The following is a 14,473-nucleotide window of genomic DNA, read 5'->3' as shown; positions in this document are numbered from 1 at the left end:
GTGGATGCATGGAACTCCTCTTTGTGAAGGGGATGCTGGGATACTCGGGACCACCCCTTTGCATGAAATGGCAGGGGAAACTGATGGATTCTCCTTGCTGTGGCAAGCTAGCATAGGGGAAATGGGGAAATATTTGAGCAGAGGTTAGAAACTTCCTTTAACAGGATTTCTGCTTCATGCTAACCATTTAACACTTTGCAAGACTGCTTGCTGACCGAAGACCTTTGTTTAAAGCTCAGAGCTCTACAAACTGAGCCTATTTTATTCAGAAGCAAGCACCGAGTTAAATGGAGCTAACCCCCCACGGAACAGTGCATAGGACTAGTCATGCACGAGGCTGGGTTAATAACCCAAACCCAGGCCATCCGTTCCAAATTCCAGCACTCTGACTGCTATACCAGCTTTTGCCAGCTCAGGGATCAACTACAGCTGCCTACATTTTTGGATTCCTCTTGGAGTTGTGGCTACAAAGCGGTTGTCATGATGAGCTCACACACACCTCAGTTTATCTCTGTACCACCACACTTTAGAAAGATGACTTCAGTTTCAACAACAGAAATATTTGTGCAAAGGTATTATTTATTTATTCTTTTTTTTAACACATTAAAAATAAGTATGATTAAGTCAAAAAAAGATGGAAATCTATTAATCAACCCGTGTCCACAAAATATCAAGGCAGCTATTGTGTCTTGCATTTAGAAACATCGTCATTGTCTGAGCCTGCAAACCACGGTTTAAAACTTTCGTCTGTAGACTCTGCTGCTGTGTCAGTGGACTGGAAACCTGAAGACTTTGTGTCTGTTGGAGAAAAGAATAGTGGACATCTGTTTAAATAAAAATGGCTGCAATCATGTAGTGTACATGTTTTCAAGACATCTGTAATTATTAGAGACAACCAGAAGGCAAAACAATTGTTCAGAAGAGAATGACCATTTGTGGGTAGAGGGTTCTGGGCCTTTGTATAAAGAGTAGCACAACACACACCATTAATCGCTGTGACAACTGAAGCTCATAAGCCGTACTAATTCAAAATAAAATAATAATAATAATAATAAATTTATACCCCACCCATTTGGCTGTGTTTCCCCAGCCACTCTGGGTGGCTTTCAACGAAAAATTAAAAACAATACAGCATCAAACATTAAAACTTCCCTAAACAGGGCCACCTTCAGTTGTCTTTTAAAAGTAAAATAGTTGCTTATTGCCTTGACATCTGCTGGGAGGGCGTTCCACAGGGCAGGCGCCTCTACAGAGAAGGCCCTCTGTCTGGTTCCCTGTAACCTCACTTCTCACAGCGAAGGAACTGCCAGAAGGCCCTCGGCGCTGGACCTCAGTGTCCAGGCTGGATGATGGGGGTGGAGACGCTCCTTCAGGTATACAGGACTGAGGCCGTTTAGGGCTTTAAAGGTCAGCACCAACACTTTGAATTGTGCTCGGAAATGTACTAGGAGCCAAGGAAGATCTTTCAGGACTGGTGTTATATGGTCTCAGCGGCCACTCCCAGTCACCAGTCTAGCTGCCATATTCTGGATTAATTGCAGTTTCCGAGTCACCTTCAAAGGTAGCCCCATGTAGAGCGCATTGCAGTAGTCCAAGTGGCAGATAACTAGAGCATGCACCACTCTGGCAAGACAGTCTGCGGGCAGGTAGGATCTCAGCCTGCGTACCAGATGGAGCTGGTAGACAGCCGCCCTGGACATAGAATTAACCTGTGCCTCCATGGACATCTGTGAGTCCAAAATGACTCCTAGGCTGCACACTTGGTCCTTCAGGGGCACAGTTACCCCATTCAAGACCAGGGAGTCCTCCATACCAGCCCGCCCTCTGTCCCCCCAAAACAGCACATCTGTCTTGTCAGGATTCAACCTCAATCCATTAGCTGCCATCCTCCAACTGCCTCCAGACACTCACACGGGCAATGAGCTGAACTTGTGTGTCATTTAAATTTGTTGGTGTGCTTTGTGTTAGATGTCCTGCAATTAAATCTTGTCTGCTGTGCAGCTGAGAGCCCCATTTTGGAGGTGCGGAGATGAAAAACTGTACTAGGAGTGATGTTTAAGGAATTACACTGCCAAGGCTGGCAAACGAGGGCAGAAAGAATGCACTGCAACTATGCTAAAAACGATGCTTAAATGCTTCTCAACAGTTGCCTCTCTCAAAAGATGTTGAGATTTGAGATTTATCCCAAGCATAACAACCCCACTATATTTCAGACCTTGAAATATTAATTTAGTACAGCTGCAGACTCTTGAGTTTAAAGAGTCACAGGCAGATACGATTTGTACCCAGCTCAGTATTACGTTTCCAAGTTGAACTCACGTGCCAACAAACTGCTGTACTACAATTACTGAGCGAGCAATCGAAGGAGGGAACAAAGTCTGCTAGCTATTGTGTTACAAGATTCCAGAGCCTTTAAAACAGAATCAAAACTGCTCCGGCAAATGGCAAAGGACAACACAACCATGCGCACCAGTGTACCTGGAGAACCTCACAGCATGCTTTAATGAAGGCAGTTTTAACTACACACACCTGCTCCTCCCAGACCCTTGTACAGCCTTTTCTGCTTCTTGCTGTGGCATTTTGGCTATACTTTTTATCTCCGCAGCATATGGGGAAATGTGGGCCAAAAGGCACACTGAACACTGGAATAAGAGAGATGGTGTAACTGCTATTGCCGGCTACTTTGGACCTACCAGAGCCACCTATTCTGAGTGTGCGTATGAGAAGTAATTGAAGTTATTATTGATTATTCCTGCACTCAAGGTCATAGGGCACCCTTGAAGCACTTTACATGGCTGATCGTGTGGCACTTTTCATGGGATTTGCATTTTTCTTAGAGGTTCTTCCCTTTCAGGTATTACAGCAAGGGAGAACAGACTTCAGGCTTGTGATCTCTACCTCTGTAAAGAGTAATAAACTTATTTGCATCTCTAAATTGTAACATGCATGAAAGAACATGATGCCCCAAGCAGCTGCTAAACAAAGGGATTTGTTCTGAGTGCCAGAAACAAGCCATTCCTGTGGTTCCTGCTTCATTTCGGCAGTCTTCTTTTGTTTCAGTGGGTGGGGACACAGTTGTTTCGTTATTGCAGTTGTTCAGCTGCTGTAATTCATAAATCCTTGCCAAACTGCGTTAAATCTCCCAGAGATCTCCCAGCAGATCGCAGTCTGCCTTCTGCACACCCCTGTATCACACCATTACCTACCTTTAAAATCTCCTAAGCGAGAGTTATCAAAGAAGGTCGGACAGTTCAACAACACAGGAGCGGGCATGTCCAACGACAGAGCTGGTTGCAAGGAGCGCTCTCTACAGGGAGAAGATGGCAGCTCTGACACAGAAGGAGGAGCCGTCTTCCTTGGTGATTTTAGCTGTTGCTCCTCGCTTGTGGGCTGCTGTCTCCTAAAGGACCACTCTCTACAGGGAGAAGATGGCAACTCCGACACAGTTTTCCTTGGTGATTTCAGCTGTTGCTCCTCGCTTGTGGGCTGCTGTCTCCTAAAGGACCGCTCTTTCCATTTCCTAACTTCCTCCTTCCAGAGCAGCTCATTTCTGGAACACAAAGAAGAGAAGATACGTTCAAGAGAAGAGACATTTTGTGCTCTCAGCCTACAAAACCCACCCCTTACAAGCAGAGGGAAAGGCTTGGCGTCATCTAGCACAACAGTGGGGAACCTCAGCCCTGGGAGTCAAAGGCAGTCCTCTATGTAGACCTCTCTGCCTGGCCCTTGGGAATCTCCCCAGGACACTGGCCTTCCTTCATACCCTTCTTGTGTATTTTTGCCTGCCTGGAATGTGTCCAAGAACTTGCACTCTGATAAAGGCCTGGATGCAGAGGGATGTGCGAGTGTGTGTAGAAATTAGTGTACGAAGGTAAAATTTACATTCCTATTGCCCCAACCACTCCTGCTTCTAAACCTGCCCACCACTGGCATGTGGACCCTGGAAGGGAATGTGGCCCTCAGGCTGATCTACCTGAAGATCTACCTGTTTCAGTGTATCTGAAGAAGTGTGCATGCACACGAAAGCTTATACCAAGAACAAACTCAGTTGGTCTCTAAGGTGCTACTGGAAAGAATTTTCTATTTTGTTTCGACTATGGCAGACCAACACGGCTACCCACCTGTAACTACCTGAAGATATTCAGCTTGCTTCCACTGGAAGACTTCTCATTCTAAATATTGCCTCGCATGAAATTCTGCACATGACTCTCTGTGGTGGCCTAGATGAGATCAGTCTTCTTGTCAGACATGTGATCGCTGCCTAAGAACTACTAGTTCCTATTTGGAGAAAGGAGGCAAGCTAGCAACGGGAGGCCTGCTGCCAGGCCCTCTCTCTGGAGAGATTGGACTCTGCTTCTAACGTACCACCCCCTGAAACATGGAACCGGTTTCCACCTCCTCCCCTTCCAAATAGTGGCAGCAGCACTATTTAAAAAACACCTCTAGCATGCCTTCATTCAAAACGATGCAAGCTAAGTCGCTGGGCTTTGGCCTGCTTACAAACTGACGTGTCATGAACTGACACTGGAATAGACAAATGTATTCAATGGTATTTATTGGTTTTTATATTGTGTAGCTTGCCTTTCAACTCCAAGGGACACAAGGCAGCAGGCATGACTCTTCTCCCACACCCCTTTCCCCACTCACAACAGATCTGGGATATAGCTTGGGTCAAGAGGTCACAACTGAGCTTTGTGGCCGAGTGCAGATTAGTAAAGGGGGGGGGAAGCTTTCCTCCAAAATTCATGGTAAAAGTGGTCTCTTAGGTAAAGACACCTAAATGGAATGCGCTACACTTTTGGACCCCAACTTGTCACTTGTGGGCACCATAGTGCCCCCTAAGACACACACAAGTGCTCACCAAGGCTGTGGATTATTTGTTTGGGTTTTTTGGGTGGGAGCACAGAGGTGTTTTTCATACTGGGGGTAAGCTCTGTGAAATGGGTATTTTGTGGTGTGCACAACAACTTTAGACATCCACATGTGTCCTGATGGCCCAGAAAGTTTGGGGACCCCCATACCAAGGCATGGCACATTCTGAGAAGCCAGTCCACACCATCTGTACGCAACACATCAGCCACATACTGTGGTTCACCAGGCTGCTTGCTTTTGCAATCCAAGGCAGGCTGGCAGCTTAGGATTCTGTGATTCATGACCTACCAAACTTATGCACAAGCATATTTGTCTTGACAGAAATGCCACTGTTAAGAGCGTCACAGTTTTGAAGAACAGACATGCAACTGTTAATGGGAGAAGAACGACTCCAGATGAACCTTAGGGCTTACTTTAACATAATCTCCAGTTTTTTCTTCAGTTTCGCATGTTCCTTTTCCAGTTTTGCATGCTCAGATTTCAGCACAAGAAGCTGGGTACTTTGTACTATTCCACTTCCACCGCCACAAGTAAACGCTAGTGGTTCCTGAGAATTGTCTTTGTGCGATGTTATTACTGAAAAAGAGGGTTAAAGAAAGGAGCCTGTTAAAAACTTCACAGTGACTGACTGAAGCAAACAACATGAATGGTTGGATGGTAACTGTATCATTTAAGAACTCTGCTATGCCTATGTGTGCCAGTTTCCCAGGTCTGCAGAGGTGCCTGGAAGGTGGAGATGCATATATCCTCAATACTGAATACACCCTTTTCCAAGCTAGCAGACTGAGATTAGAAGATTAATCAAAGATCCAAATTTACAAGGTATATAGGTTCAGGCTGGGCATTTCAGCACATAATTTTCAACTTCCAAAATTTAAGAACTCTATAAAATCCTGGATAATACAATTGTTAAGGTAAGATGCAATTTAAAAAATACCGATTTTGCAATCAAATCAACATAAGCATTGCATCACATTTCAAGGGAAGCTATCAGTTGGTTTTACAGTAATTGTAAATACTTTGGAGACACATAAAGGAATCTGTGAATACTAGCCTTACAGAGATGAAATGCTCGCTTGTCGTTAGACATCTCATTTATTTATTGTGTTCCATAACTCAGAATAGTAAAAGAGGCCTTTTTTTACGATTGCCCATTTGGCCCTTTGCAACATGGGGTTGCATTTCCTTGGTGGTAACCTTTTGGAGGCTGCACCCCAGTGGCAAGAAGGGCAAATGGAAAAAATGGGCAAGATCAGCGTGGCTTGGAGGTTTGTACAGGAGGCTACATAATAGTCACCCAGAGACTTCTACACATACACCTTTCCACCCAGGCAACCAAAAGGCATTTATCACAGTTCAAAGACACTCAAAGAGCAAGTTAGTGATGGGTATGGCCTGGAGAATGTCCCGGGCATGATTTGATGGTAACTATCATTTGATTCCCCAGGCCTGAGGTTCCACCCCCTGATCTACACCTTAAAAACACAGTTGATACAGTCAGAATATTACTTTGTTCGATTGATATCTGCTTACCAGTCACATCCTGCTCTTGTTGCACTCTGCGAAGTTCTTCCTTGAGTTTCCTCAACTGCTCCTCTCTGTGCTCTGCAAGAGCTTTTGCATTAGCCATCCTGGAAAAAGAACAATAATGTGATTCTTCATTTTGTTTATAAAAAAGAAAAATAAATCAAGGCTGCAATCCCTCCCCCACCCCAAAGCCATAAGCATGCACTATTTAACACCGTGGGGCTTCCTTCCAAATAGGTATGCATAGGGTTGCACTGCAAAATTGTTGTTAAGTACCTATGAAAAGCCCAGCTGGGTTGGAGGCAAAGGCCTCTCTTCCCGTTTCCCACTGTGGGAAATTTAATGACATAAAAATGGAGTCAACCAAGGGCCAAGCTGTGCTTCATCAAAAACAACACACAAACTTTAAATACTAACTTATTTTACATATGTTTTCAGAGGCCATCATTTCCAATTGGCATTTGAGGAAGAGAAGAATCAGACAGCAATAACTGCTACCTGTACTCACTGCTGCTCTCAACAGCTAGATGGGGCACCTCCTCCCCATCAGTTCCGGCTGCCACTTAAAGAACAGACAAGAGGGCCACCTGCTTAGCGACCAATGTTGTAAACTAGGCTCCCCTGAGTTAAGGACCCAGTGGAGTCCAGCTTAAGCCCCAGAAGTCCAAGCCCCAATCCTGTAAGGCCAACAATTTCCAGGAAGTAGGATCTCCAGACTATTATTCAGGGGCTACCAAAGAAAAGCCAGCTAAGTAAAACAGGTCTTACTGTTGATCAAAATATTTGCTCTGCTTCATTCTTGCCATATCTGCTTTAGCAAGCTGAGTTTTGAGGTCCTCGATTTCGTCTCGATTTTTGTTTGATTCAGCACCTTCATCAAGTTTGGCCTAAAATTAAGAGGGAGGCAAGCAGAAGCGGAAGAGTTGCTATGCACCCTTGGCAAGCAGGCTATTCTCAAAAGCAACAGACAATGGTTAAAAATCACCAACAGTTTAAATGCCAGATGAGAACAGGCTACCAGAGTTGTATAGTAGCAGCAGCAGCATCTAGCCAAGATTAAGAATTATTCATTTAAGTAAACTTAAGAGTCTCACACTTGGGCTCTAGCGCTTTGGCTAAGGGCACTATCTGTCAGCATATACAAGGTACAATACATTCTTGTGTTTCGCATGGATTTATGAAAAGCCAGTGTTGATTCGTGGTCCGAGCAGGGATGGGAAGCTGCTGTCGGATGCACGAGGCCACCTACCTGTCAATCACCTGATGGTCGTTATGAAAAACACTGTCCACAAAGCGAAAATGAATTCAAAACCATGCCTGCAATTGGACAAAGCCAGAGTGGTGCATGTTCTAGTTAACTCCTGCTTGGACTACTGCAATGTGCTCTACTTAGGAGTACCTTTGAAGGTGACCCAGAAACTACAACTAATCCAGAATGCAGCAGCTAGACTGGTGACTGAGTGGCCGCCGAGACCATATAACACCAGTCCTGAAAGACCTACAATGGCTCCCAGTATGTTTCCAAGCACATTTCAAAGTTTTGGTGCTGACCTTCAAAGCCCTAAAAGGCCCTGGACCCAGTATATCCGAAGGAGCATCTCCACCTCCATCGTTCAGCCCGGACACTGAGATCCAGTGCCAAGGGCCTTCTGGAGGTTCCCTCATTGCGAGAAGTGAAGCTACAGGGAACCAGGCAGAGGGCCTTCTTGGTAGTGGCACCCGCCCTGTGGAATGCTGTCCCATCCCATCAGATGTCAAGGAAATAAGCAACTATCTGACTTTTGGAAGACATCTGAAGGCAGCCCTGTTTGGGGAAATTTTTAATGCTTGATCGCTTTATTATGTCTTCTTCGAGCTGCACAGAGTGGCTGGGGAAACCCAGCCAGATGGGCGGGGTACAAATAATAAATTATATTTATTATCATTACTAATTTATTATTATTATTATTATTATTATTATTGGGAGAATTCCTGGGTGCAGCTGATCCCAGTAGGGCTTGCTGAGCAGTACTCTCAAATAACAACCAGGAACCCACTTTGAGCTTCTGGCTGGTCCTTTCCAGTTGTGTCTATCTGCCCCCACATCCAGCATCATGTATGACATTGGGTGTGGGGCAGGTAGCATGTTTTGGGGGGAAACAGCTTCATGGGCCAAACTGGCTCCCCTGCTGGGTCTAATCTGGCTTGCGGGGCAGAGGTTCCCAATGCCTGGGTTTGAGTGCTGGCTTTGGACCAGGGAGATCAAGGTTAAAACCCCCACTTAGCCATGAAGCTCACTGGGGCACCTTGGGCCACTTACTATCATACTATCAGTGAACCTAACAGCATGAGGGTAAAATGGAGGTGGAGGAAGACATGCATGCTGCCTGGAGTAGGTGAGTGGAGGGAACATAAAATGTTGTAACGCAATATTAGGTTCTTTGGAGAAGCTTCACTTCCATCTGTAATAGAAAGCATGAAATCAAGAAAAGGCTTTCTTAGGAAGTCAGTGCATACCTTGAGAATTTGTTGCTCTGCAAGTGCACTTCTTAGGCTGTTCTCCTTCTCCTTTAATACAGCTCCAAGACGGACCACATCATTCTTGGATGCTCGCAGTTTAAGCTCCATTGCCAACTGTGCTGTCTTTCCCTTTTCCTGGAAATCTCTTCTCAATTCACTCATGGCATTTTCCAGCTCCTGGATTTTCAGCTTCAGGCTCTAGTTAGAGAGGAATAGCAGTTGGAGGCATCACTGATGACAACTGAAAATGCCTCTGAACAGGTGTGTCACCATTCTGCTGACAACCACTTTCCTCAAGTTACTAAACCAGAGTCTAGAACAGAGGTGGAGAAGACCTGACCTAATGCCACCGTGATGTTATGCTTTGAAGTCCTGATCTTTGGGACTTCGAAGCACAGCAAAGAACTTTCAAACGGCCCTTTGAATGCACCCCTGCACTGATTCTTAGGTGTAGTTTCCTCAGTATTGCGTTAAGCACCTCAACTTGCAATTAAGCAGCAGCAGCATGAGGCTGTTTGAAAGCCCTTTCCTTCAAACACCTTCAAGCAGAGACTTAGAGAGGGTCTTTGTTTGGGAAAAGGCTTTGTAACAGCCCCACATTGTTCTGTAAACCTCCAGTTTTCAGAGAACAGCATTAGGAGTGAAAAGTGGTATCCCCTGAATATCCCATGTAAGGCAGGTGGGCTGAGGCTTCCCAAAAATGGCCTTGTGCACCACATGTGAAGTCCTGGTTGGCCACATTTGGTTCACAGGCCAGAGGCTCACAACCCCTGATCTGAAAGGTATTTCACAGATCTCATAGAATCATAGAGTTGGAAGGGAGTGGGACCCCAAGAATCATCTAGTCCAACCCCCTACAATGTAGGAATATGCCCTTACTGGGATCGAACCTGAAACCGTGGCACTGCCAGCACCACTTTCTGAACGACTGAGCTACCCAGCCCTGTTCATGGCAACTCAAAATATTTCTCAGAATGCTGGGCTTTTAAAAAGGAAGGGTGACCAAACAACAATACAGGTGATCAGGGGATGGACACCCACTATTTGTACCCTGTTTCATACAGGAGTCACATGTTTCCTCTGTTTCCCCCCACCAGAGTATGCATGGGAACACAGCATCCAGTTTGCCCACTTTCTCAATCGGCAGCAAACAAAAACAAAGTCGGGCAAAGAAAACAACACAAGGTTGTTTTTGCATTTGGTAGACTTCAAGGGAGGTGACGCTGGGCCGCAGCAGTCACAACACACCCTACAACATCTGGGCCTGGCACCCATCACTACGTTTAACAGGATTAGCTTCTTTCACACAAGAGCCAGCCCCAGTGAGAGTCACATAAAGCAAATCCTCAAAAGATATGCATCAATGTGTCCTCTCATAGTCCTGAGAAAAACCAGAGTAAGATAAATAAAAGCACACCTTCTGTTGTTCTTCTGTTGATTTTAATTTATTCCCCAGTTTAGAGTTTTCTTCTTCCAAGGCAAGATTAGCAGCAGCACAATGTGTTTGCTCTTCTTTCAGTGTATTCAATTCTAGGAGCAGTTCTTGGGTTTGCTCCTTAGATGCTTTCAGGGCAGCTTCAGCTTCTCGGCAGCACTCGGCCTGTTTAGTATATAGAGACCGAGATGTCTGCAATGCACCGTTCATATAGATCATTCATGATCTGCTCTAGGCTTTTGGCGGAACAGCATGCTAAAATGCTTTAAGTAAGAATAACTTAACTGCCATCAATACGGGAAAGATCCCACAATAATATCCCATGTATTTTTGTTCTGACAGATGTCATCTTATTCTGTTTTTTAAAGCCCCCAAGCACTGAAGTTCAAAGTCAGTTATAAATTGCCCCTTCTCTCACAATGAAAAACCTCTCCTACTGTGAGCTTTTATTTTTAAGTAAGAATTAATGAGAAGGAAGGTGGCCCATTTTGAATACTCAAGTGTTATTATTATTATTATTTTTTAAAGCAAGCGTTTTCTTACTTCTCTCTTCTGTTGATCAGTTGTCTGGTCCAGTATCTCCTGGAGTTCTGAGGCCCGAGAATTCTCATCTAAGATCCTTCCTTCTGGTTTCTCTGCCATTCCACTAGCTCCTTCCTTATGGCTAATGCTAAGCTCGAGTTGTTCTTGCAGCTTCAGATTCTTTAAAGACAGAACCACCACCGTGCACTGTTAAGCCACCCATAGTTGTTTTTGCTCATGGTTTTTCTACAATATCAGAAAGGTCTCTCTCTACAAAAGGGGTGGGAACTTCCAGACCAAGGGCCTCATTAGGTCTAGCAGGCCTTCCCATCTGGACCATGAGACAGTTTCAGCTACATGGTGCCCACCTGTCTTCTACCTGACATCATACACATGCCAGGTGTGCAGCAGGTAGACACAGGTAGGCTGAAAAGGTTTGCAGGCACTGCTGATTTGCCCATCCAGTTTGATTTCAAACTGTGCGGGGAGAAAATGGGTCAACTGATTGATGTCAGGCAATTGAGAGCTGGGCAACCCCCCCCCCCCCCAAATCAAATATGCCACATGCAGCGTGTGGAAGATACGGATCCAGTCCACTGACTGGATCTCATTCACTGCCATTGGTCCAAAGGTGCTAAAAATGGACTCTTACATTTGCAACCATCTTCTCTATGCTCTCGCCAAGGCGGTGGATGGTCCGGACCATGTTATCCTTCTCAGTTTGAAGAGCATCTACTGTGGTTTTCAAATCCTCTTTTTCCTGATTTACAGTTCTGAAGTCCTGCACGGCGCTGTGAAGCTTCTGAAGCAATTCTGCTTTCTCCTCCTCCATGGCCTCTGTCTTGGTCTTCAATTGCTCCATCTCATTCAGACATTCAGCAGCCGTCCGACTCTGCTCTTCCCTCGACTCAAGCAGTTGCCTCAGGTCAAAATTCTTTTCTTCTAGCTGCTGGACCTGAGTCAGGTTTTATACAAAGAGAAACAGTCAACAAGCAAGTTCTGCTTTCTTACTCAGTTTTATGAAGGGTTTACTTTGAATGGTGGAACCTGGAGCTCCCTTTCCCTAACGCCCAAACCCTTCTCTAAGTAGCCTGCTGCCAGGGACACCATATGTTGAAGCAAGAAGACCCATCCCGACACTAGATTTGAAGCAGAAGCCTTCCCTCAATTACTTACAAATCCTCCTCTTCCTATATTTAAGGCCAGCTTTAGACCACCAGCTCCATTTCCACTCCACCAGCTGTTACTTTGCCAGAATCAAACTTACTTTCTAAGGTGGTAGGGGCAGAATAGGAAGCAAATTGCTATTTCTGCCATTTTGTGGCCCACGGCTATTTACCTTTGAAGTAGTTGCTTCCAGAAGTCTCTTGAGCGACTCACTCTCGGTTTGGAGAGCTTCCCACTTCTGCTTCAGGGCATCCATCTCCTGGCTTAGGGATTTTTTCTCTTCTTCGCTGCTGTGAAGCCTTTGCACCATTTCCAACTTATCCATCTTTTCAGCCTTGAGTTCAGATTCTGTGGCCTTAAGATCTGCCTCCAGCTGCTTCATGACACTCTGTTTCTGCTGGGCTTCGCAGAGCTGTTCTTTCAGTTCGAGTAGCTTCTCTAGCGCTCTCTCATCGTCTTGCCGCTTAAGAGAAAGCTTTCATGGGTTCAAAATTAACCATTAGTTTCAGAACACTGTCACTTTTCAAGATCAGTCTCATTTCTAACCATGCATCCCTTATGGCTTCAGGGTCTGTCCACCCCTAGCCTCAAGCTTTTTTACTCTCACCATGGTGTGATATAAGAATTATTTTTCCCCTACAATGAGTTGGGAGGGTGTGCGCACAATCTAGAGGCCCATTCCCCATTTCATCCTGGTAATATTCTGGAGACAAACATGCATCTGAACAGGCTCCTGGCCTCACATGGGCATGCACAACATTTCCCCAGTCTGTGCACATTATTTGGTCTATGAAAATCTACTCCCGATTCCTAGAACTGTAATTAACTTGCGATGGTAGGATATCCAACTGGTAAAGGTTTCTGGCTTTACTTTCCCCTTCCATTAAAAGACCATCACAATTATTAAAGTGCAAGCTATTAAAAGGATTAAAACATTGGGAAAGAAAGGTTGGTTGGCAGATGCACTTTTGCAATTTTACAAAAATCAATAAATTGTAAATAGTAAAAAAGAAAAATGAACTTAATAAAAACTAATAATATTTTACCATTGATTTTGCTGCTTGCATCTCTTCCTTGATGAGATCCCTCTCCACTTGGAGAGCATCCAATTTGTCCTTCAGGTAATCTCGCTCCTGGGTCAAGGCTCTCATTGCTTTTTCACGCTCATGAAGCACCTCTGTTTCAGCCTCTTCTTTGGCAAGCTTCTCCTGTTTTTGGAGAACATCCAGCTTCCTCCTCAAATCATCTCGTTCCTGGGTTAAGACTTCCATTGCTCCTTCATGCTTCTGAGCTACATCTGCTTCAATCTTTTCCTTGATGTGATCCCTCTCTATTTGGAGAGAACCCACAATGTCCTTCAAATTATCTCGTTCTTGCATTACGGCTTTCATCGCTTCCTCCTGCTCATGAAGTTTCTGAGTCAATGTCAGCTTGTCCATTAGCTCTGCTTGAATTCTAGACTCACTGGCTTCTAATTGCTCCCTCAGTTGTTCCATTTCGCTCAACTTCTCTAGAGCTTGGCGGAGTTCTTCTTTCATACAAAGTTTATCCTCTCCAGTGTCTATTTGCAGCTCTTGGATCTTGCTAGGTGGCTTAAGAAAAGGAAAACGGGCAAGATGTCAGTGATGCGCTCTAGCTCTGCAAGTGTCAATACTCATAACTCTATCCCAAAAATGTTATAAGAACCTTTAGCACACCACGTAGTCAGTTATTTGAATTCTTGTAAACTTGCTTGCAAAAAGCCATTTCAGCTATTTAAAGTTTATCTAAAATTATGGGCTAAAACTTTTAAAAATTCCTATTAAAATATCAAAGACTAACTTAATTTATCAGTTTCTCTTAAAGACAGACTCTAACTTGTGTCTGACCACCTGTGCACATCACTGTAAGTCATGACTTACTGTAGATGAGCAAATTATGTCTTCTTTGCCCCTCTCTGCTAGTGCTGGGGTAAGGGAAAACAAACTATGACGATAAACCAAGGTTTGTTTTTGGTGTACCAATCATGGTTTGTTTCACTCCAATCTCCATTTGTCTGTGCACCCTGGGTTATGGCTTGACATGACACTAAAATGCCCACCTGTAATACACAAATACAGGTGTACCCCTGTAATACACAACTGCCTTGCGGAATATCTTTGGGAGAAGAAAAAGCTAAGGAGTAAACCCTACACAAATCTGTAGTGGAGTCCCTAAGATGGCTGGATGATGCCTTGCACGCCGCCTCCTGGCAACTCCTGCTGCCATGTTGATGCTAAACGTATTGCTCTGCTTCTCTTTGGACCACATCAGTGAGGTCAAGAGGGGGGGGGTGTCTTGTCTTCTGGGCAGGCCAGGACCTCCATACACACTGCCTAGGCTTGCTCCCAGGGAGGTCACTTCTGTGCTGTTAACAGTGTGATTTTACTTCACCCCTGGAGGTGTACTCCATTGCCTCTCAGGACAGACTGA

The 14,473-nt window shown here is 44.9% G+C and overlaps 2 protein-coding genes across 2 annotated transcripts in view; both read right to left on the bottom strand.

The window, feature by feature from the left end:
• Positions 1–613: 613 nt before the first annotated feature.
• LOC117052599 (centromere-associated protein E-like) lies at positions 614–5,962 on the bottom strand. Its single transcript, XM_033159568.1, has 4 exons — positions 5,932–5,962; positions 5,286–5,448; positions 3,207–3,550; positions 614–798 (listed from the first exon to the last, which is right to left on the bottom strand). The coding sequence occupies exons 1-4, from the start codon at positions 5,960–5,962 to the stop codon at positions 680–682; spliced, it is 657 nt and encodes a 218-aa protein (XP_033015459.1). The 3' UTR covers positions 614–679.
• Positions 5,963–6,250: 288 nt separating this feature from the next.
• The window catches only part of CENPE (centromere protein E), a 33,810-nt gene continuing 25,587 nt past the window's right edge, over positions 6,251–14,473 (bottom strand). Inside the window, exons 27-34 of the mRNA XM_033159567.1 lie at positions 13,069–13,614; positions 12,195–12,497; positions 11,508–11,810; positions 10,877–11,035; positions 10,316–10,498; positions 8,896–9,096; positions 7,168–7,286; positions 6,251–6,503 (exon numbers count right to left, since the gene is read on the bottom strand). Of these exons, the coding sequence (XP_033015458.1) occupies positions 6,251–6,503; positions 7,168–7,286; positions 8,896–9,096; positions 10,316–10,498; positions 10,877–11,035; positions 11,508–11,810; positions 12,195–12,497; positions 13,069–13,614 (2,067 nt within the window). The remainder of the gene's footprint in view (positions 6,504–7,167; positions 7,287–8,895; positions 9,097–10,315; positions 10,499–10,876; positions 11,036–11,507; positions 11,811–12,194; positions 12,498–13,068; positions 13,615–14,473) is intronic.

Source organism: Lacerta agilis, chromosome 9 (genome assembly GCF_009819535.1).
Source record: "Lacerta agilis isolate rLacAgi1 chromosome 9, rLacAgi1.pri, whole genome shotgun sequence".
Classification (NCBI taxonomy): domain Eukaryota; kingdom Metazoa; phylum Chordata; class Lepidosauria; order Squamata; family Lacertidae; genus Lacerta; species Lacerta agilis.
Note: the sequence above shows the minus strand (reverse complement) of the source record. Positions and strands in the feature narration are given on the sequence as shown.